A 24,084-nucleotide genomic window follows, 5' to 3' on the forward strand; every position below is an offset into this window, starting at 1 on the left:
AATACGTTTTAAGAAATACAAAATGGACAATTTTTTTCAGTTCTGTTTATTTAAATGGTATTTCGTGTTCATATCGTATCAAGTTTCCAACAGTCCCATAGCATAAATTGCAGCATGCAGAAAAACATAAATCTTAAATACTGTATACCATAATGCAGTGGTTCTCAAATGGGGGTACGCGAACCCCTGGGGCTACTTGAAGGAACTCCAGGGGGAACGTGAGATTTTAAAGAAAAAAAACACTGCAAAAATAATTATTGAATTAATTAAATATTTCAGGAAGATTATAAAACAAATGCCCTATTGAGTAGGTTTTTCCATTTATTTTAAAAACCCAGATTCTCCCCCATACAAGAAAGGTTCAATCCAACTTGTTACATGCCATCTCTATTACCTGTCAATCACTTGAAGACGCAAATAATGGAGTTGTGGTTGCAGCGTAAGCTTCCTGAAAAAACTCAGGCACAAGTGCAAAAGAAGGCCAAACCATAGTCGGCAAAATTCCGATTGTATGTTGCAGATTGGCTTTTATTTGGATTTATTCCCACAAGTTGCAGGTCTCTTCTATGATCCAAAAGAGGACACTTGGTTGATTATTTTTTTTAGTAGCCCAACATAACTAAAGTTTGGAGGATTCTCAGGTTTATCAAATCAGACACTGAGGGTATGCTTTAAGTCTTTTTTTTTTTTTTTGCGCTGGATCAGGGGTACTTGGTTGAAAAAATATTTTACAGGGGGTACATCACTGAAATAAAGATTGAGAACCACTGCCAGAACGTACATCTGAAACCCCACCACCACACACACACACAAACTCAAGACGAAGCACTTCCAAACCAACGCATGATGGTGACCAGAGACAGAAGTGTTTAACAAATACGTATATACAAAACATTAAAAAAAAAAAAAGCTTGTATATGGCAGTTAATGACGTACTGAAATACAATTGAGTTCATGTGGAGACCAAACATTTGGCAACATCCATTTTGTGTACATCTCTTATTAAATAGTTTCTATTCACATCACATCCACATCAGAATGTAAACAAGACGAGTCGTTCCAAACGTGTCGACAAAAAAAAAAAAAAAAATCCACATCATGCACGTTCCCGTTTTCGTATCAGGCTCATAGCAGCCAGTTTTTTCTTGGAAATATTTGGAAAAATAGTTTTGTTATTTCAGGCGTGTGTAACAAGCACATCATAAGATGCAGATTATATGATGGTTGTTCTATTTTTTTCTGAATTATTTACCAAAAACCGCTAAATATTTTTCTCATTCTCGGCCCATCTAGTCAAAATTAAAGTCCTCTAAAATGACGAATACCTACCAAATTCTAAGTGTTCTTAATTATTTTGAAAATACATTTTTTGAAAGACAGCAAAGTAGTTTTCTCATTCCAGGTCCGTCTCGTGAAAACAAACTGAATTGTCATTTACACAGAAGACATTTACCAAAAAAATACTTATTTTGAAAAAAGATTTTCCTCAAACCAAAAAGTTTTCTTTTTCCAGGCCCATCTAGCAACAACCAAAATGTCCTAAAATAAAGATTATCAGGCATCCACTTTATTCCTCATTTAGTCCGAACAACAAAAAAAAAATGCAAAAACACCTTTTTTTTAGCAACAACAAAAATTTTTAACAAATACAGATTACCTGACAGATGCTTAAGTTGTTTTTCATTATTATTTTAAAAATATATTTCTCATTTTATGCCCATCGAGCGTCAACAAAACCACCCCATAAATTTAATTGGACAGATGCTGAATCTTATTTTCATAATTATAATTATTATTATTACAATTAAAATAAGACATTTTCCAAAAGCAATTACTTCGTTCCAGGCTAGCAATACCTAAAAAAAAAAATGCATTTCTAATTCCAGGCCTGTCGAGTGACAATTAAAATTACACTAAAATAAAGATTTCACAGTTGCACAAGTATGTCTTGTCAAGCGCCAAAAAAACGTGCAGAATCCTCTTATTACTTAAGTATTTCGAAAATACATTTTAGGTAATAGTGTAGTGTGGGGGTGGAGAGGGTATGGGGGGGGATATGTTTGCTTGGCACTTCATACCCGACCAGCTAGTTGCACAATAAGTCAAGTGTGGCTGAATGTATACATACTTTTGAGACGAAAACCAAAATAAATATCATTTAAAAAAGATGACATTCCCTCCCTTCACCTTACAGTCACCTCCTCATCCTTCAGCTTTATTTTTTTTTTTTTGGACTGGATCGGCAGTCCTCGCCCTTCACTTTACACTTGAACGAGGCTCTTAGTGATGGGAAAGCAAGACAGAAATGTTCCTCTGGCGTAACACTGAGGCGTTTTCTTGATTTTGCCAGACAAGGCAGAGGAAGCGAGCGTCGAGGAGCGTCGGGGAGACTCGAGCCAGCTGGAGGGAGGTCGAGAAGGGAGGTGGGGGGTGAGCTCACACGTCCACCACCATCTTTTTGTGTATGTCCAGACCGCCCACCACCTGCAAAGGTCACAATTCAAGGTTGTTGTTTTTTTTTCTCTCTCTCAAGAATGCATAGCTAACACTCATTAAAAGCTTACATACTCCAATCGATGCTGCTGTTTTGGTTATCAACAGACTTCAATAAAAATGTCTGTGACCGCACAATCAGCACAGAAAAAAAAATCTGCAGTGTCGTGACTCACCGCGCAGAACTCCTCGAATGATATCCTGCCGTCGCCGTCCTTGTCGGCGTTGATGATGGTTTTGTCTACGATCTGCTGCAGCTGTGTGTCTTTCAGGTTGTTGCCCACCATCATCTTTAGCACCTGGAACAGTTCGCCATTGGAGATGTAGCCGTCTTTGTCCATGTCGTAGATCCGGAATGCGACTGCAAGTGTGGAGGAAGTCAGTCAGGCAACACCGAACCACTTAGAAGGGAAAATCTAAATATTGTATAAGTGGACAGTCTATTGTCAAAACAAATCAAATAATAGTAGAATTACATAATAACAGCAGGGAAAGACTATTTTGGAAATATTTGACTTTTTTTTTTTTTTTTAATTCTACGCGTGCCGGTGACAACAAAACCACCCTAAAACAAAGACGATCTGCTCACGTTTTTCATCCCCAAATTATTTTGAAACGCAAGGCTCGTCTATTCTAGGGCGTTTTTAATTCCTATATTGTATTCATCTTAAATAATGGTGGAATAGTCATCGATATAATATTATAGTATGGTGGGTTAGAAGAACATTAAAAAGAACAAAACAAAACAAGAAGTATAGTAGCAACTGAGCGTGCCTTTTTATGCTGTAAATGAGTTCAATGCACACCGGTCGTTAACCTCTTATAACTAACGAAATAATTTTGACATTTGTTGGAGAATGCAAATTGTAAACTTACATCGAAGCTTCTGCTCCTTGTCGCCTTTGACGCTGAACTGTGACACTCCTTCGATGAACTCTGTGGCGACCAAGGGTCAAAGTCAATAAATGATGAGCGTACTTACTCTACTATGGGATAGCATCAAAGTCAGTGTAGAGGTACACAAAAGTCTACAGCTGCACGAAGGCCCCAACATCAAAGGAAACGCAACAACCAAGTAGTCGTCGTAGCAGAAGCGGTATTCACCTTTGAAGTCCACTTCTCCATTGCCGTCCGTGTCGAATATGTCGATGACCCTCTGCACGAGAGGGTTCTGCTGTAACTCAGGCAGCGACATGAACTCCTCCACGCTGAGCGAGCCAGAGTTGTCAAGGTCCAGTTTCTTGAAGCGTTTCCCGAGACGCTTGATCTCGTCCGGGTCGACTGAGATGGAAAAACACAAGAGATGAGACACTTTTGTGCTAATTTGTAGGGTTTTGGTCAGACCATCTCGCGGGAACCTCTGAGTATTTATTTGACGTGAAGTGAACAAGAAAAAAAAAAAATGTTAAAATCATGCTGGCAGCCAAGTCAAAACTCCTGATTAGAAGCCAAGACGCTGCCACTTGCAACTAGGTCAAGGACATGACTTGCGGCATGCAGATGGCGCACGGTGTTCTGCTGTGATTTTATGATTTATCAGGAGTGCAAACGGCACACGTATTCAGATTTTTGGGTCCTCGTTCTAGTCAACACTTGGGGGTTCCGAAAACCGTATCGCAAAGGGAATGAATTGGGACTGTATTCGACTAAAGCTGTATTCTCCAGGCAATACACTAAGTGACTGGCAACCATCGGAAGTGTCTCGAATGCAGCACTCGAGCGTTCCAGACACTGTGTCACCCCACAAAAAAAATCTTGCTCTGGTGAATAATTAAGACAGCGGAAGACTACAACTAATTATATAATGTCAAGAGGTCCTGGGTTCCAGTTTGCATACTAGGTTCCTGTTTGTACGGTCCAGATTCTTGGGAGTGGAAGGGACTTAATTGATCAAAGCCCACCGAAAAAAGTCTGACATAATGTGTAATGATTGTGTTTAAAGCTCAGTCAAATGGAGGTCAGGTCACTGGTGAGCTCGAGCGAGAAACCAAGAGATGAGGTGAATACCCCTCCTGGAGTTCCTCCATGGGTTGAGTTCTGGGTCATTTGTGATAGAAACCCACCGCCAACTACTAGCCCCCCTTTCATGGTATGATGTCAGGGGACAAATGCAAGCAAACACTGAAATAAGCATGGACCATCTGTTTCGGTAAGTATGTTGACATCATTGCTGAGCAATGAAAAAGCACGCAACAACAATTTTGTGGATGCCAAACCGGGCACTCGTACAAAGTGCGTTCATGGTTCCCGGCACGAGATGGACCAATGTCCGCACGAGAGGATTCATCCCGTGAGCTGATTGGCTGCGCATCATCGCAGCCCTCACCCCGCATCTTTCCTTGTTGCATCTCGCCAGTCTCGTCCGCATTAACAAACAAACGGAACTTTTGAACAAAGTTCTGTTGCCAAAACTCGTAAACTTATTCAAATGTGTCGTTCAGTTCGTCGGAATCTGTGAGCGCGTAAATATTCCCAAAATAGAAATTAAAAATAATCCCCCCCCCCCCAAAAAAAAGTCAACCTCTACTTCTCGGTTTTTCACCTTGCACGAGGTGTTCTGGTCTGTTAACAGCGATAAACGAGGGACGACCGTATCTCTAATTGTTTTTTTTTTTTTACTCTTTGCAGAGGTGATAAGTTTTTTGCCATCCTTAATATCCAGGGAAAAGCATGTACTATATCTCCTTAATCATGTGTTTTGGAGGGTATCCTTTGAGTCCCTGAGCTTCGTCGTCACGGCAACACGGCCCCGTGACGGCCTTTGCGCTGATTGAAAGCGCACGTGGCGTTGGGGCCCATTTTAGCGCTTCTCCATCTCGTCCTCTGCGTTAAACGAGCTGTGATATCGTCGCTGTAATGAGGTAACGGACGTGAACTCGACCACGCTAGTGTTTCGAAGCACAGGCTGTTGTAAGTGCATATTTGAATGGTGGAAATACCTACAATGCGTGCACATTTCCAGTGGGTAGCTGGCTTCATTTCCCTGTGGAGAGAAGAAACGAGAGCTTATTGAAATTCTCAAAAAGCAGCCCTTTTTCACACTTCCTGTGAAAGTCAGCATTTTCCACCTTTTCTATTTCGCAATTCCCAGTCTAATAGGAAAGTAGCACATTGATGCCAAGAAAGTTTGCCGTGTGATACATCATGACAGAGACAAATTCCCTCCTGACTTTAGGGAGAAACATACTTCTGTTCCTGTATGTGCCTAAAATAATTTAACTCACTTGTGAAATAAATATGTTTTGCATTGAATGTAATATATTTCTGTCACCTTTACAGTGTTATATCTTGACCAATTTGGACAGATTAATTGCCTGGTCGATTTAAAGCGGCATCTGCTCAACCAACACAAACGAACATGTGGAGAAAACGCGTTGTGAACGTAAACAACAGCGGAACCGGTGATCATTAAATACGGTCCAACTCTGTTCCATTATATTGTATAGCAAATAAGGCTGCGATATTCATAAAAAATGATTCGTGATTTCGACTTTGGCTCAGCACAATCATAAAAAGATTACAATGGTAGAAAAATTATTCATGTGCTGAACAGCGCAATGTGTGTACAAATTCCTTGTTTTGAAAGCCCCCTGAAAAAAAACAGTTGCTTGCAGCATGTGACATTACCCTCTGTGAGCGAGATTTAAGATATTAACACCCCACTTGGTGTTGACTGGAATTCTAAACACACAACACTAAGAATTACACACATTGATTGTCTATTGAATTACAAGACATACTTCCATTTTAGAAACATCACCAGTGCTAATGCTAGCAGTGAATAAAAAAATCTCATTGACGAGCTAATAAATAAATTTGCATGAAATTGTGACTTCAATATCAAACAAAATCCCGAACCCATTGCATAATCGCCAAGTCCTAATAGAACATTAAGGGGGAAGTCATAAAAAAAAAACATTTTCTAAATATGTTGAGCTAAGCAGCAAAATCCACCCGTTTTTAGCCATCTCAGGGTGCAGCCATTTTGTAGCGACCAATCACGGCTCACCTGTTTCCTGAAGCTGAGCCCTGAACAACTGTTATGTCATTTTCAGTTGACCGAAGTGAGAAAATGGCCGCCCCTAGACATGGCTAAAAACAGGTGGATTTTACTGCTTAACTCATATTCCACAAACAAGTAAGTGTGTATGTACAGATATATACTGTGTATATTCACGTCTGCTTTTTCTGAATGTTTGCTGCTAATGTTATACATTAACTGCCTCATTACGCCGCCGTCTTTGTGTGACTTGTATCTTTGCTGCTATAACACTGCAAATGTCCCCATTGTGGGACTAATAAAGGCCATCTTTAACTTTACTAAATTGAAACTGGCGAATTGGCCCTGAAATGTAAATCCAGCCTAAGAGAGGTTGTGGTATTTTAAGCGCAGCAAAGTGACACGGGGGAATTAGCCATGAGATTATGGCGCTCAAAGACAGTTGGCAGCCAACAACCTTATTGATCACTGAAAAGGGGGGGGGGGGGGGGGCACACATATCCTGAGGCTCACAACTTTGCATCAGAAGTCTTCGCATCAACGTGGATCAAATCAAAATCCAGTCTACTGATTCAATGAGGATATTGGCACATGCTAAGAAAAATCACACAGAAACCCACTCCACTCCACTCCAGATGCAAGAGTACGAGACAGATGGAGAAGAAGAGGCGGCATTGTGCAGCCTTATCCATAATAGTTGCTTCATTCGCAATCAATAAACACAAACACAATACTCGTTTTGCATAAGTAAGAGTCTGGCTGGCAACCCAAATAAGCATGGCTAATTATAGTTCCGAGCGGGGGGGTGGGGGGGGGTCACTCATGAGGCGGCCTATTCGACTGTAACAAGTAAGCCCTCTTGTCTTGAATTGCGAGCAACAATTTGAGCCATGACTCTTAGATGGCGCCAGCCAGCTTCACAACAAGCAGCAGTTTTTCAGGGTTTTTTTTTTTTCCCCCCCAAGAAAGGAGGGCAAGGGTTTGCTTCAAGCTATCAGCATTCCTAGTTGAAATTCAGTGTCAAACTAAACATGAAAATCAAGAATCACCTCGTAGATAAACCACTTCAAAGAAAATTCATTCATTTGAACCAATTACTTTTGTATTTAAGCGGACAAAATTCTGCTCGCCTAATGCTAACAAACAACGCAAAACGCTGACAGGGTTCTGCATTAACAGTGGCCTGATGCCACTATGGACCGTTATGTGAAAGAATCAACTGACTATTCCCAAAAACATGTATGTTAACGTCTTTGAAGGCTAGAGGTGTGAATGTGAATGTGGATGCTTGCATAAGTGCCGTGTGTTTAGTTGGCGACCCGTTCAGCGTGTATGCTGCCACTCCTCCACACCCAAACCAGCTAAACACCATGCTGCCCAAAACAACAGCGGTTGTAATTAAAATCATAGTGACAAATATTTGATTTATTCATCATTGTCATATTTAATAATGTGAATGCTTTTTTTTGTTTTGTTTCTGCGATTGGCTGGCGACTATTCCAGGGTTTACCCCGCCTACTGACCGTTGGCAGCTGGGATAGGCTCCAGCATACCCGCGAGATCTTGTGAGGAGAATCGGCTCAGATCATGGATGGTTGGATGCTTCTTAGTCAATCTGTGCCCTGCGACTGGCATCTATTCCAGGACGTATCCCGTTTCTCTCGTCAAAAGTCAGGTGGGATAGACTGTAGAGAGGACCAGCGCTAAAAAGACAAACAGGGAGCATACTACCCACCACCGATACTGCTGAAAACCGGTGCCAACACAACTGCAGCAGTGCACAGAAGACTGAGTGGGCTGTGTGGGTGTGCGACTGAAGCGCTCATCTCTTGTTCCATATTCGATACAGAAGTGTCTGATTGCTATGCACCAGAGTATGGAATCCATATCGTCATAGGACAGGGTATGAGTTGTGGTATATTGTACTGTAGGTTGAGTAGAAGGACTATCCACATAACTAACTGGAAATATTAATTACACCTTAAGACTCTTTAAAGTGTGTGCTAGGCTAGATGATTGTAACAGACTTCACTTTGGAGTCAGCCAGTCCTCCCTCAAGCACCTCCACCTGGTGCAAAATGCTGCTGCTCGTCTTTTCACCGGAGTTCTCATTTGTGGTCCCTTCTTAATTTCTTTTTTTTTTAAAGATTTGCCTAGCTCTTTTGAGGCGGGGCGGTGGTTGTAGATCGGAGATGTCACTCATATTTGTCAAATAAGGGTTTGTGAAGCCATTTTCTGTGAGGGTAGCATGGTGGTTTGGCTTTTGCACCACATGATGTGGTTGACAGAATTTAAACATGTATTCCTTCAGCTTGTGAGAGGACCTCCATGGAGGTATGCAAGAAATATTAGCCAGACAAAAGGCAAACCACCATTCACACCAACAGAGGCTTGAGAGTCCAGCTAACATGCGTGTTTTGGAGGAAAACCTACACACATGGACAGCATACATTAAAAGATGGAAATAGGATTGAACCTACAACCTCGAAAGCAGGTGTGGGAAAACTACGGCCGGCGGCCACATGCGGCCCCGTTAAAGGTTTTAGGAACTTGAAAAAAATTAAATGAATAAACCTTGTTAATGTTTTATTTTCTACACACTGTGGTGTGTCAAAGACATATATTTTGTTCCCTTTCATTTAAAATTAAATGTTTTTTTTTTCTCCGATGAGGTGAAGTTACCAAAACACTCCATTCATCTGCTCCTGGTCCGGCCCCTCTGTCAAATTTTAGAAACCACTGTGGCCAGCCATTCAAAAAGTCCTCCCCCCCCTGCTCTAAAGTGTGTGGCAGACGTGCTGACCTCTAGCACATTAAATTATTTTTCCAATTATGTATTTAGGTAATGACATTTAGAATTACAAATTTTGCAGCACTAGAATATAACGACTACTTCCTTTTGAAATTGCATTGTTGCAGCTGCAAACACCGACACAAATTTACATACGCATATGGGCACGCGCACACGCACACAAAACGAGACATTGAGCGCTAAAAGACAGGACATTATTGTCTACAGTGGTGGATTTGTGTCACGACCTCGTGGGGAGAGGGAAAAAAAACAACAAGACCACCGACAGGGGATTATGAGACGCGAAAGTGGGCCAAAGGCTCCAAGCGTCTGACAGGTTTGCCACCTCGACCGCACTTCCCGGGCAAGGAGCGGACGAGGACTCACAAAAGTGGGCAAGAAAAGGAATGATCCGGGCGTCATGTCGCAGACTTTAAAACCCGAAATAAACAATAGAATGTTGCTATTAGTCGACGCAGGAGACAACTGGGCTCGCTTACCATGGTGCTGTTCGGTTAAGGTAACCCGGGCGATGTAAGGAAGACCGGGGAGGTACCGTTCGAAACGCCGCCAAGGTGTTTCCAATAAGCGGAGAAAAACTGGTCACGCCTCGGCCGTTTTCACCCAGCTTCGTGGGTTCTCCTTTCCAGGTCTTCCTCTCTTCTACGAAGCGCGAACGCAGTGGGGAAGAGAGCTAAGCGGAGAAGAGAGCTAAGCGTGGGGAGGAGGCTCGTGACCCGTGCCAGACAACAGGCCGCGTGCACCGACTTGTATAAGAATGGACTTTAAAGAAGGGAAGCCACCGGCGGCCATCTTACGTTGCTCTTTGCTCAACTCGCCTTACTAGATTTTTTTCTGCGAAAAAAATTGTCAACTAGCAAGTTAAATGTCAAGCCAGCACAGCGAAAATACGTGTGTGTGACGTGCCAGTAAGTCTGGAAGAAGAGCGGCATTCACATTTTATCCGTAAAAATGCAATTATACATTTTCTCTTCAAAAGTATATTTCTGAGTGCTGCTCAAAGATTCTGCAACGTAATCAGGAATTCGTTAAACACGCACTCAACAGAGTGTTTTCAGTTACAGTGACAACGTAAGATGGCTACCTTCTGGCTTCAGCTGCGAGGAGCCGATCGCTATTCCATTCTTACATTCGTCGGTGTGTGGCTCATACGTGTAGTGACGCGGATGTGCTTCAGCAAAACGAGGGAAATCTTTTTTGGAATTCTCGGATTGTGGACATAAATTGGAAAAACATGGCTTTTACTTTATAAATACTGTATTACTAATAAAACCAAGGTAATACATTTTAATATCTAGTCGTACGTGTAGTTACATCGTCCGCGAGCTATTTTAAACAGAAACTCCGATGCATCTTGGTAATTGTATGGGGTGATTTGAATGAAAGTCTTGTACATCTGCGTTGTACTTTTGTGCTTAAATGCTAATTTTTTTGTGTGTTGTAAAATGCATTTGGTTGTATGTCTCTATATAGTCAAATGCTTGTGCTTTTTGTGGATATTTTATTTGAGTTAGCCCTGAATGTGAATCGATACGAACCTGCTTCAGATCGCGCCCTTAAATCTTAATCCTTTGTGTCCTATGACGATACAAATGCATTTGCGTTTGCTTACATTACATTTACATTTTTTAACTGTAATTGTTTAGTGCATTTTAAAATGAAATTAAAACCACACACTAGGGGGGGGATTTCTAATTCTAAAAAAGAAAAAAAAAATTCAAATTCTAATTCTAATTCTATCCAGAGTTACACTAATACTATGAAACGTTCTGGAAATAAAAAAATAAATTGTAAACATAATTGTCAGTAATGCACCGGTACAGTAATATTGAGCATAATGTAATCAAGTGCAATTTTTTTTTTAATAATAAACAAAAAAATAAAATAGCTTTTTGGGGATCTGTAGTGGATGGTTGTAATTTGTTTTGTCCTGTACAATACCGTAGTTTGGATTCCCTACTTGTTATGAATTGTTTGAGCACTCCCTGGTGTCAGTAGGACTTCACTACACATTGTCTGGATTCCTCCCCAACCAGGATTTCCATCTGCACCCTGAAACCTGCACTGTGCATACAGGTGGATTTGTTCTGTTTAAGCCACTAACATACTTAAGTCCTGCCATCATTAGGCCAAAGTTTGCCTCCCACACGCTCGTTAAATCCTCGCTAGAACTTCTAAACCTTTGTTTTGGGCTTTAAAGATGAAGCTAAGCTGTGCAGAGAGGCACCTGCACACCACACACAAGCTAATATGGACTCTACTGCAGCACCACTGACTTCTTTGTATTTTTTATTCTTGCATAGGTCACAAGTCCAAATATAGCTTGAAAAAAAATCCAATACAAATTTGAATACATGTCACTTGTACCAAAGATACAATATATTTAGATATAAAAGAAAGGAAAAGACATCACACACTTGATGATGTACATCAAGTGTCATTGTTAGAGGTAGAGAGAACACAGACAATGCAAACAGGAGCACATCATCACCAAGTATCAAAAAATAATGCATAGTCCATTAAGCAAATATACAGAGTTCAAAACAGTGCAGCGAATATTTAGTTTGAACACAAACCATTTCTTTCATAACCCCGGTGGTCGAGTTTTTTTGTTTTTTACTTGAGCACCGTTTATAACAAAAAAGAAAAACACGCTGACCTGAGTCCAAATAAAGTTGTATTGTGTATATATAGTCATATCCAGGAGGGGAAAAAGTAGGCTATTGGAACTCAATTGGTCAAATGAAAGGCCTACATCTCCAAATTATGTGAGGTTGTTCTTTTTAACCAAAGAAGTGAAAATTAAAAATTATGAATGAAAAATATTTACAGTCTAAGAAAAAAAAATTTTGTGTTCAGAAAAATAAAGGACAGATACATATTTTGCAGACAATATCAAGGTAAAATACTGGAATGCAGAAGTTGGTCCAATGACGAGTGTATCTCCAAATAATGTGGTTATTCTTTTTCATTTAAAAATAAAAAATATATATTTCTAACCCACAAATACTTCCGAAAAAAAATAAATGGGTGGGGGGGTTGAAGAAACATTTTTGAAAGAAAATATTTTCATTAAAAACAGAGAAATGCTTCCCATTGGACATTCCCCCAAGCATTAGTGGAATAGTTAAAACTATCACACATAGACACACGTGTGTGTGTGCGTGTATGCGTGTCTATATATGCGCAGGTGTGTGTCTCTTTCCATCAAATGAAGGTCTCTTTGTTGACCCACATGAGCGTACGTGTGTCGTTGGGTTTGCACTCGTACTCGATGCTGTTGAAGCTGTTGCCCCATTGGCAGTGGTCCCGCTTGTTGTAGTTGTAGTACTTCACCTGCCACACCGTCTCAAATGTGCCCATCTCGGTGAACTATGACACACAGATGCAGATGTTTTCCTCTGCCATAGGGAAGCACAATGAACAAGCATTTCAGAACACCGCCCACCAACGCCCCCCAAAAGGAAATAATGCGCCGACAAGGTGGACTATTGGTTAGCACATCTGCCTCGCAGGTGTGTGAGGCACCATTGGGTGCTAGCTTGTTGTGCCATTACTTTACAAAAAAAAGAAAGCCCCCCAAAAAAGCGAGCACTTGTGCTAACTACAAAACAAAATGTTCCTGGTATGACTTGTTATTTTATGCAAGGCCTCAGAGGTGTTCTCGTGAATGTGCAACATTTATCATTGACACCTTGTAAATGATGCCGACTATCTCTCATGGGTTGTTTTTTTTTTTTTTTGTATATCAAATTAACAACACACTATGTGGCCAGAAACGGCAGATTTTTTTTTTTTTGCAATACTCACTTTCATCATGTACTCTTATCAAGTCATAATGAAAGGTGGCAAAAAAAAATGATGGTGATTTTTAAAAACTACAACGCTTCCCATTTCAAGTTGACATGTACCTCTATGCTGATCTGAAGCGGCTGCCTCTCACCGCTCTTGGTGTGCACCACGCCCTCGGTGTCATACAGGCCCGTGTAAACCACTGACTGAGGGTCCTTGGACTGTCGCTCCAGCGTGAAGGTGATTCCGCCCAAGCTCATCGACCTGCCCAGTTAAGAATGAGATAGACTGACGACTGGTTGATGAGTCATGAGGCTCTGTATAAAATGTTTTTTTGTTTTTTTTACACAATACTTTGTGACCTGTTTTTTGTTGATTTGTATTTTTTAATCTTTATTTTTTTAAACTATTAAAACATTGGTCTCGCCACATTCTAGTGACAGCTAGAAAACTAAACATTTGGAAGATGGGCCAAAAACTTGATAACGTGTAGTTTTACTCGATTAGCTGAATTCACATTTTAGGGTGGCCTTTTATTGTGGACAGTCAAAAGCACACCTTAATTCTAACCATGATGTCGTCTAATGAGCGCCCTTGACAATTTGGATTATCCTGGCAAAGGAGAGGCGCTTTATAAAGCTTTATCAACAGTATTTGAGAGTTTTGAGAACAGAACAAGTCCTCGATCTTTGATCTGAGCTCATGAAAATTGGAAATAAAGACATAAGTGTTGCATTTATATGTTTGTTCAATTTATTATGTCGAAACCTTTGTAGATTTATTTTCTGTATCTATATTTTTTACATTCATAGTGACCCTCTGTGGCATATGACACAAAACATTATTAGAACATTTTGAACAGAACATGGTAACACAATTAGCTAATAATGCTAATCTGTCCCACCAACGCAGCTCTTCTTACCCCTTCGTTCTGACATGATAGTATTAGAACTTCAACCCGCAGCTGTTCATTTGCTCCTTTTGATCGTCCCCCCTGCCAGCCCAAGCGATTCATGGCACAGCTGTGCCCCAAATTCTGTCTGACATGTGCATCATGCCCTGTGTGTGTGTGTGACCTAATTTCACACAACCTGGCACATAATACATTTAAATATCTGAGCTTTATCTTTATTTTTTTTTAATGAATAAAACACGACATACATCACGTCATTGTGAAAACACAGGAGAAAACTTTTAGTGTCCTGATGATGCGTTCGCTGGTGCCTCCTAAAATAAGACTTAATCCCCGGTTAAGGTGTTTGACCGTTTTGTTTGATACATCACGCCAATTCTGTTATTATCTTTCCACACTCCATACTCCTATTTACCGGATAGTTGTATCGATGCATGCATGCAGAAATAAAGCATACTTTCGAAATAGAGTTGTCATGTCACCCATCAGTCATTGTGACACCTGAACACATCACTCACATTTTTGCGCATTGTTAATAATCAGCTATTAACCATTTTGTGATATTTTTCCTCGATCAATAAATTTAAACAAATCCCCAAAATGACTAAATCCCATAATAAAAACAGAAATAGAGGTCTACCTACGTGGCCTCGACCGCTCCGGGTTTAACCACCACCTCGATTTTGTACTTGGAGCCGGTGAGCAGCTTGATGGTTCGGGTTTGTCCGAACCGGGCTCCGTCGGATTTGAAGTAGACGGCGGTGTTGTTCGGTAGCATCTTCAGCGAAATACCGATTTTGACGAGCTGCGGGACGTCGGCCATGTCAACACCCGGTTTTAAATTCGTGATGGATGAATATGTGTCAAACGAGCCCAGGTGTCATAGAGCCTAAATGGGTCCGCACGCAAAAGGGATTCGCGCGCAGCCTGAACTGGCGCTCTGTTTTAATCCCAATCCAATGTTCAGAACCGGTCTCGTGATAATCCCAAACACTGCCCCCCCCCTCCCTCTCTTTCTCTCTCACCCACACACACACACACACACACACACACCCCTCCCCCCCCCCCCCCACACACACGCACACGCACACACGCACACACGTGGTGTCACCCGACCATGCACGGCGCTACACTGGGGCTAGGGGGAGCTCCAGCCCCGTCGGAAAAATGTCTGTTCCAATACAATCCTGATCCGTGAGTTTGTGCTGCAGCCGTGTACCACGTGTATGTTTGTGAGGGTTGCCTTAAAGCAGTGGTCCCCAAACTACGGCCGCGGGCCGGATGCCACACTTTGACCGGCCCCCTGTGTTATACCAGAAAAATATTCCTCAACCCTCCCAGGAAACAATCCTACACTCACCCGGCTGTGAACTAACACCAGGAGTCTCACTCTCACCATAGCACAGCGAAATATGAAACCGAAAAATTAAATTACATTTAATGGCTCCAATCTGTAAAATAAGCAAAGTGGAATGAAAAATCCGATTATCTGCCTACCTGTCTACCGAGCAGCCTATTGACAATCATCTTTTATCCTATGTAGAACAATGTTAAGCCACAAGATGTCAGTGTTGGATCATAACAGTAAACGCAATGTTCTCGTTTCAAAGTACAGTTACATGCCTTTCACTTTCTCAGTGAAAAATGCATGCACGGAAAAAGTAGTTTTAAAAGTACTGTTACTTGGTAGAGTCGAAATGAAGTCAGAGTAAATTTTCATTTAGTAGAAGACTTCAAATGGGCAAAAACAGAAGTGGGCCTGATAAGTGCGACAATACCACAACCCCCCCCCCCCCCACGCCAACATAAATTGAGTCATTTTGATTTAAATAAAGTTGGTGACGCAATACAAGCACAACTACTCCGTTCCAGACACTTTCATTGGGTTCAATGAACATGAACAAGTTTACAGACGATGGCAGTAATCACATGAACTCTTAATCTTTTGGCAAATTCATCAAAAGCAATCTGTTTTTTTTTGTTTTTTTTTAGCTAACTCGGAGGTGGATAACACGCCGTTTTCCAAGCGGCAATGAAACAAATAACATAAGAAAGAAGAAAACAAAAAAAGAAACAAATATTTAATGGACATGCCTCCACAACTATTCATTCTGTCACCTGACGTCAGCACATCAGGTGGCGAGCCAACCCGGAAGTAGGTGCGTTGGCCTTTTTTTGGGCGGGAATGAAACAGATTTGTAGAAAGCCCCGCCCCAAAAGCTTTAAAAGTCAAAATAATTCCGTCCTTTCCCGAATAATTTTCACTTAAACAAAGCCAAGTAGAGTCTGTAAATTGGTGCATGATGTTTTATAAATGACCCCAAGCGTACAATACCATTGTAGTTTAATGTCAAATTTCATTTTGGGTGGAATAGAATACGATATTGGCACATTATTTGATGTTTTTTCACTTGGCTTGCTGACGAAATACAAGTACTCCCTAGTGTACAAAGATTTTTCAGGTATCTGCACTTTATAAGAATTTTTCTTTTTGGAGTATTTACTTTTACTTCCTACATTTCAATACACATGCAGTATCTGTACTTTGTCAATATGCACTTGTTACTTTTTGCACATTCACAGATGACGACAATCGTTTCCCCCCCCCCATTGGGCCAAATGATCAAAAATATCGTGTACCGGTATTTTATTTTTAAGTATCTGTATTTCTAGTTAAGACGAGTACTTTTGCAACCTCTGGGAGCTGGTAGAAGAAGCCCGATTGGGAGGGAGAGTGCCCCTCAACAAACCCACCCTCCACCCACTTCCCCACAATTGTCTCCATTGATCCACTTCTTCGCAACCCCACTCTTCCTCCGTCTTGCACACAAGTGTTTAGCCCGGATAGGCACTGTACCATAAAAGATGACGAGTGTACATTACTCCATTTGAAAAAAGTCGACATCCAACCCCCCACCCCCACCCCCACCCCCAAGCAGAGGAGCCACCGGCCGCGTGTGAATGTCCACCGGTCTGCCAGCGCCCTCTACGCCCGCGCCGGTGATGCCATGCCGCGGGGTCACGGCAATGACGACAGCGGCAGCGGCGGTGGTTGTGGTGTTGTCGGTTCCGGAATCTGGCTCAAGACTACCCCGGGACGCCTGGCACGGGACTTCCCCCCGAGGGACGCGGAGTTCGGCCAGAGGACGATGAACCACGCGGTTCGGACCGGAGCCGGGGACGGGCTGAGCCCGCCCGGAGGCGCCGATCGAAGGAAGCAGGGCGCCCGGCTCAGTCTGCTGGGCAAGCCTCTGGCGTACAGCACACAGGGCGGCAGGAGGAACGCGCGCTACCGCTGGCTCCAGAACTACCTGTACAACGTCCTGGAGAGACCCCGGGAGTGGGCGTTCGTCTACCACGCTTTTGTGTGAGTGCCCTTTTATTAACTTTTACATAACAACCTGAGTTTGTGTTCACTGTGAACTTTAAGTGTGCACAGCCTCCAAGTGAATTATTCCTATAACTTTTTACAGCCTTAACCCAAAATAGATTACATTAATTTAGCCCCAATGTACCACCCCGTCCCTGCCCATTAATTATAAACAAAATACTCTAGTGAATCGACTTATTTAGAAATGTTGGTTAATTTCTTAAAGATAAAAACAAGAAGTATGAACACACTATGCAGTGATACAAAAGAGTGCAGTTGCAGCTTTGAGATACTTCTCCATCTTAATTCAAGCCTTATTCTAAAATTGATTAAATTAATATCCTCCCCACAAAATTCTATACAAAATACCAAGGAACGACCATGTGTAAAGGCTTATTTAAAAATTCTGGATAATTATTTCAAAATAAATACACAAAGTAATCATTTTCATGACACTCAGTCAAAAGTGAGCACGTACGTATGATTGTTTTTCCTGCATTATATTTGAAGTTTTGATTGGAGCTGTTATCACACTTTGCAACTGATGAACTCTCAAATCGTCAATCAGGCGTTGACAGATCACCCGACCTAGTGTTTGTTACTCCCTCCTCGCTTTAACCATTGTATTACCGCCTGCAGTACTGACTCTTAAATGGGGTGAAAGAACGAATGAATGAAGTAATGCAACTACTGGATAACCTTGCAGTTATGTCTACTAATGGAGCATGAGCACTACAGGGATTTCCAGACAGTAACAGCAAACTGATAAGATGATCTTCTGACTGTGCCGTGATATAATTAATTCCTTTGCCTTTCACACAGAACCCAGCAAAGACGGTATATTGCCATGACTGTTTGTATTTTTAGACAGAAACACAGCACCCCACAATCAGACAACATTTCAAGATGACACACATTAAAGTAAACAAGTGTAGTAAGAAGTAAAGTATTTTTTTCTTCGTAATAAATTGTAGATTTATCGGATCCGAGGTATCGCTTTCCAGGGTGTGTGGCTCAGATAGCGACTTCGATGCAAAAAAATAAATAATAATAATAATAAATTATTAGGAAGTCCCTAATTTCCTGAAATAGTTGCCTCCACTCTTGTCTACACCGTGTCCAAACGGATGCCTCGTGTATTTAAACAAATAAATAGCTCATCCCTCCGGAAGAACAAATCGGTTGTCAGTGGATACATGTTTAATGCACTGAATTTCCTCGAATAGCTTCCTCTGATCTCGTAGATGCCATGCACCAAGTAATCACTGGTTGGCTTGTGTATTTGAACAAATAAACATTTATTTCTTGAGGAAATTTTGTTTTCATATAATAGACATTTGAAAAACTATATATTCTCAAATAATGGCATCCAATTTTGTAGACACCATTCGCCAAATTCTTACTGGATGTGTCCTCCATTGAGGGGCGAACAACCATGAGTGTTTTCGAAGGCAGCAAATGATGCGTTCACATCAGAGTTCCTCGAGGTTCCTTCAAGGTCGAAAATAGTCGTCAAACTGTTGGCAGACGTTTGTCTGTATCTTTCTTGTCGCAAGAAAAATCGCTGAAACTGTAGGCAAACGTCTGCCGAACGTTTGGCGACCGTTTGCCCAACATTTTCGACCTTGAATGAACCCTGACATGAACACATAATTTTCTACCTTTGTCAACAGTCGTAAATGCTTGCGCCTCGGTGAGATAGGTGCTTAAAATTAATGCCTCACTTTTTAAACTTTTTTTTACGTCAACTTTTTTTCCCCTCCGCTCTCTCCTCAAGTAATCGCTGGTTGTATTGTCTATTTAAAAAAATAAATAAATAAAAGCCTCATCCCTCAGGAAATCTTCTATATAATTTACATTTGATATTCTGTGTATTCTCATATTGTGGCCTTTGCTCCCGTGGACGCCATTCCTCAAATTATTGCTAAATATATTTTCCATTTACAGAAATAAATGCCTCATCACTTCACTTTCTTACATGAACTGAACAATAGTAACGCCTGCTCTAGTAGGTGCCATTTCCCAATTAATCAGTGGATTCATCATCACTTGAAACAAATAAACGTCTCACCCAAGAGGGAAAACATAACACAAGAGTAGTAATAGTAAACTGACTCTATTTGAGGAATGCTATGGTGGTCATTAGACACATTTAACCTTTGCGTATGACAACACAGATGTCATCTGGCGACATATCACACTGTCCCCCCGATGAAGTTGCACTTCCACAACGAGCACCCAATTGGACCCCGTTGCTGCCTCGGTGCACTTATGTAAGACTGGAAGCTCGCAGCACATGTGGAGGGGCTCTTAGAAAAGGTCAACAAGCTGTCAGCTGCGCAGGCTGAATGAAACATTAGCTTGGGCTTCCTCGCGTGGCCATCCCCGCTGATCTGGAGAAACACAGAGACAGTCGCTGTGTGGGAAAGAGAAGTTCCGCCTTCTCTTTGGTGTGAAAGTGGCTGATTTTCATTGACTGCCTGTCTGGAAAAACAACATGCACTTCCTATTAAGCAAATAGTCAAGTCACGGCTGAGGAAGATGCGTCTTTTTGCTTGTAAACATGCCAGAATCAGAATCAGAATCAGTCCTTTATTTTCATTGTACTCAGTGTGCAACGAGATTAGAGAGCTCATATAGAACGCTCCCAAAGAACTACAAAAAACAGATCTGGAGATTTCGTTAATTTATCAAAAATAAAAACAAGATTTTTAAGCTGCCTTTACTCAAAAGCAATCTTAGGCTGGCCATTGATTACCGTCTTATTCTAAAATAATATAAATCCACTTTTTGCCTCAAAATTCGACACAAATGCCCTGTCAGGACTAGTGATAGACCGATATGCTATTTTCTAGGTTGATACCAATACCGATTATTAGTAGTCATGGTGGTGTTAGTAGTAGTCAAAATGTATTTATTTTTATATCTTTTTTTTTTTTTTTGCTTCGTCATAAGAGCCAAGTGAAAACCTCACTAAGAAATTTTGGCTAATGTGTCGGAAATAAAAACAAGACAGATTAACTAACTTTGCCATATGGCTTTCACTAACTACAGAACATGCACTTTGTTCACAACTGTTCCGCAAAAGTGATCTTAGTCATCCTTGATTACGGCCCAATTTTGAAATACAATACAAAATCAATACAAAATACCCCGTGATGATCATTTTAAAAGCCTTATTAAGAAAGTAGACACCGGAAGTGATTTATTTCATCGCTACTTGAATGCAAGCCACCAGGCTATATTGCGCCGCAGCAATACGAGATTTATTTTTTTTACTATATGCAAGTCCGTGCACAGCAGCAACAACAAGCTGCATCACACGGATTGTCTCCTCTGTGGTGACATATAAACTACTCCACTAACAAGCAGCATTTTAAACGAGGAAGCTAACGAGGAGTGGCTAAATGTGCTAATTGCTAAAGTGAAATACAGATTCGACCCAAATAAGTGCTTAGGTTTACAGTCGACTTTTAACTGAAGGCTAGAACCGCGTTAGGCCGGAGAGCCAGCACCTATGAAGAGAAATGTTGTATTCCAAACAATACGTGTCAGGACGATGATAACATTAGCAATTTAGCAGACACTTTTTTAAAAATTTTTTTTTTTTTTATTAATTTAGCAGATGCGCTTTTTAAATTTTGTTTTTATTGCCAACTGCAAATGATACAACAAATTGTGAGATGTGGAAATCAGTATGGAAAATGGAACAATTAGTCAAGATAATAGTAAAAAATAAAGTATTATAATAAATAAAATAAAAATTAAACACATATACAGACAGAAAAAGGTTAGGGAAAAACATGCTAGGGGAAAAAAAATAAAAAATATATATATCTATAAACCCCTTCAAATTATTGCAAATTTCTATTGTTTTTAGCGCCTTTGGTTTGAGAGAATATTTAATAGAACGGATGTACTGTTTAAATTCGTTATAAAAAACAATAAAGCACAGCTTCCTTCCACGGAACTTACAAAGAATGAATGTGATATTTTGACATGAGAACCAAAAGATTTATCAGATAATACACATTATTTAGCAGACGCTCTCAGACTCCGGAACACAGAAACGGCTGACGTCATCATGACGAAGCGGTTCGATGTCAAACGTATACTATCAAAGATTTATAATCTCATCAATAAAATTTGCAGTATTTTGCATCACAGAGTACTGAGTTTTGAGATCTACACAATCTTAGGCCTCAAAATTATATATTTTAATCAATTTAGCGCTGCGAAGGGGCAAGGATTTTATTGACATAAATTTATACACAATTACACATGAATCCCAAATTATACTTGAGAGAAAGTATTTTAAAAAACTGCCTCCCTCACAAACCTCTTTAATGTCTTTGCATTATTACAGTAATAACTTTTATTGTTTTCATGGTATAATGGCATTTTCTATCACGTTTGTAAACTCTACATTTTAAAGAAAATCGCAATATCTGTTAGAAAAACCACAATAGAAATTTATACCTCAGTATACATTAGGGGTGTTCTGATCAGAGTTTTACGCTGCCAGTTCTGATTCAGATCGTCCATGAGTGAGATTGACCCATACCGATTCCGATGATCACTTGCATTAGCTTATCGTACGTTTCTCAGTTTTTAGAGCTGCTCACTAACGGTTCTTTTAATAATCAATTAATCTGTCAATTATTATTTTCCAGATTAATTGTTGAATGAGATTAAAGAAAAAAAAATCAATCCAAATTTCCATCCCTTTATTATAAAAAAAAATGGACATTATTTCAAATTGAAAATTTACAAAGTTATATTATGATTCGTGGCCTTGGATTGGTTGACAACCAGTTCAGGTTGTACACCGCCTGCTCACTATACAAGTGACAGTGACAGCCGGGACGGGCTCCAGCACGCACACGTGACCCTAGTAAGTGGTTAAGATTATGGATGGATGAATATCATGATTCAGTTACTGGTTTGATCAGTAACATGTCAGAAAATAGAGAAAAGTGTTGATGCATGTATGTTTGGGTTGCTGCGGGTCCGTGCAATGTTATGGAAAGGTTGAGCTGGTCTCTAGTTGGCTGCAGTCCGCAATGCAAGTTTCTTGTGATCGGCATTGATTGACATATGTCATGTGTCATTTTCTGCAGAAATTTGGCCAATCACTGATTGGGGCACCATATACAGCCAGTAATAACATTAAAAGTAAAATGAAAACTACATTTTATATTTGAATATATTTTTATCGCTCTGTCTGTCTGTTTGTCCGTCCGCCCGCCCGTCCGCCCCTCTTTCCGTCCGTCCAGGAATTTAAAATGATATTGCTCGAACAGTGACATGATTTTAGCACTATGGGTTGACCTTTCTAAACTGTTTCAGTCATATTACGTAATAACTCTCGTTTGTTCCAAATTCCTCTGTGTCCACTCCCCATTTGATTTGTTGCAGTGGAAAAACTTCAGAGCAAGTTCCAATAATGATGGTGTACGTTGAAGGAAAACTCCTTTTGAAGCCATGTTTCTGACAGTGACTCGCAATCATACGCCATAATATTGTTCATTATTTCAATTGCGCCTCTCCGTTCACTCGCGTTGAGCTTTTACATAGCTGGATAGTTGCTGCAGGTGCATGCTGGATTGCTGGGATCTTTCAGCTGCTCGGGGGAAAAAATAATTTTCCCGTAACAATCAAAACTTTCTTTTCCTTTTTTTTTTGGGGGGGGGGGGGTTCTTAAAAAAAACCCTCAAAACCGCCCACAGTCAGATGCTACACACATGTGTCACCCTCTCACGGAGACGCACACTAACACAAGAAAGTATTTGATTTATGAAAGAAATATTCACTTTGATCATTCCGCTGTGTTGAAACAGATGCGGCTGTGCGTGTGTGTGTGTGTGTGTGTGTGTGTGTGCCTTATGGATGTGCATGTTCTTAATCCATGTAAACACATGGAGTCTTTAAATTCATCGCTGCATAAATGAACTCTTCACTACATTGTCAATATAAACATGAGCGATGAAGCCAGATTCTTCTTCCTCTTCTTCTTCTTCTCTTTCTCGTTCCTTTGCCAAATAGTGCTCCCACTGGGAAACGGGCAGCATTAACATCTGCATAATGAGATGGCGTGAAACAAAAGTGTGTGGGACAGACAAATCAAGCATTCAGAAATGACTTCCAGCCACAGTCACACGCTCACGATGGCACACAGTTTGTAGGCAATTTACATGATTAATGAATTGTATTTATTTATTAATACAGCGGAGCTTCCAGCATTCCTCCCAAGTTGTGCTATACTACTATTTTGATTTGGATTTCAAACTACAAAATTTACTTTGTGTAGAACTGTCTTGTGAATGCTGAAAAGCTGAAGTCAAATACTATGGAATTATTGTTGGAAATGTGAGACTTTGCTTTGAATGAGTCAGGAAGTGTCAAAGGGGGAGGGAATAATGTAAAATGTTCATAATTTGAACAAGTCTGAGAATGGGAATGATGTTATGAATGAGCCGAGCATTTGTGCAACTGGAATGGTCTGGATAGATCTCTTCTTTTTCATTTTCATGTTTAGTCTTAATCAGAAGCGTCTCACCTCCCACACTCCACATATGCTTTGCATCACCGAAGACAAAATAGTTTGCTTTCGTTTTTTTAAAAAAAAAAAAAAATCTATTTCTTAGGACACTGTTAAGTTCTTCTTACATTCACATGCAAAGAATGTTAAAATTCAATTTCAA

The 24,084-nt window shown here is 40.6% G+C and overlaps 3 protein-coding genes across 6 annotated transcripts in view; 1 reads left to right on the top strand and 2 right to left on the bottom strand.

The window, feature by feature from the left end:
- Positions 1–27: 27 nt before the first annotated feature.
- On the bottom strand, positions 28–10,044 carry ppp3r1a (protein phosphatase 3, regulatory subunit B, alpha a). 2 transcript variants are annotated; one of them, XM_088304874.1, is made up of 6 exons: positions 9,785–10,044; positions 5,433–5,476; positions 3,598–3,774; positions 3,370–3,429; positions 2,670–2,854; positions 28–2,484 (listed from the first exon to the last, which is right to left on the bottom strand). In XM_088304874.1, exons 2-6 carry the CDS (start codon positions 5,470–5,472, stop codon positions 2,437–2,439), a joined length of 510 nt encoding a protein of 169 aa, XP_088161000.1. In that variant the 5' UTR covers positions 5,473–5,476; positions 9,785–10,044; the 3' UTR covers positions 28–2,436. The 2 variants fall into 2 exon arrangements, with proteins under 2 accessions (XP_088161000.1, XP_088160998.1); XM_088304872.1 differs by having other exon boundaries at positions 5,437–5,476; positions 9,785–10,042.
- A 2,404-nt stretch (positions 10,045–12,448) lies between these two features.
- On the bottom strand, positions 12,449–14,984 carry cnrip1b (cannabinoid receptor interacting protein 1b). Of its 2 annotated transcripts, none has more exons than XM_088304893.1 (3): positions 14,655–14,984; positions 13,217–13,361; positions 12,449–12,677 (listed from the first exon to the last, which is right to left on the bottom strand). In XM_088304893.1, the coding sequence occupies exons 1-3, from the start codon at positions 14,831–14,833 to the stop codon at positions 12,513–12,515; spliced, it is 489 nt and encodes a 162-aa protein (XP_088161019.1). In that variant the 5' UTR covers positions 14,834–14,984; the 3' UTR covers positions 12,449–12,512. The 2 variants fall into 2 exon arrangements, with proteins under 2 accessions (XP_088161019.1, XP_088161020.1); XM_088304894.1 differs by having other exon boundaries at positions 12,542–12,706.
- A 1,945-nt stretch (positions 14,985–16,929) lies between these two features.
- Positions 16,930–24,084, top strand: part of kcnq5a (potassium voltage-gated channel, KQT-like subfamily, member 5a) — a 50,627-nt gene continuing 43,472 nt past the window's right edge. The window contains exon 1 of one of the 2 annotated variants that reach the window (XM_088304941.1): positions 16,930–17,377. In XM_088304941.1, the coding sequence (XP_088161067.1) occupies positions 17,019–17,377 (359 nt within the window). In that variant the 5' untranslated portion in view covers positions 16,930–17,018. The remainder of the gene's footprint in view (positions 17,378–24,084) is intronic. The other variant, XM_088304943.1, reaches the window with a different exon arrangement.

Source organism: Idiotropiscis lumnitzeri, chromosome 9, assembly GCF_059441095.1.
Source record: "Idiotropiscis lumnitzeri isolate Australia: NSW breed Sydney's pygmy pipehorse chromosome 9, RoL_Ilum_1.0, whole genome shotgun sequence".
NCBI classification, from domain to species: Eukaryota; Metazoa; Chordata; class Actinopteri; order Syngnathiformes; family Syngnathidae; genus Idiotropiscis; species Idiotropiscis lumnitzeri.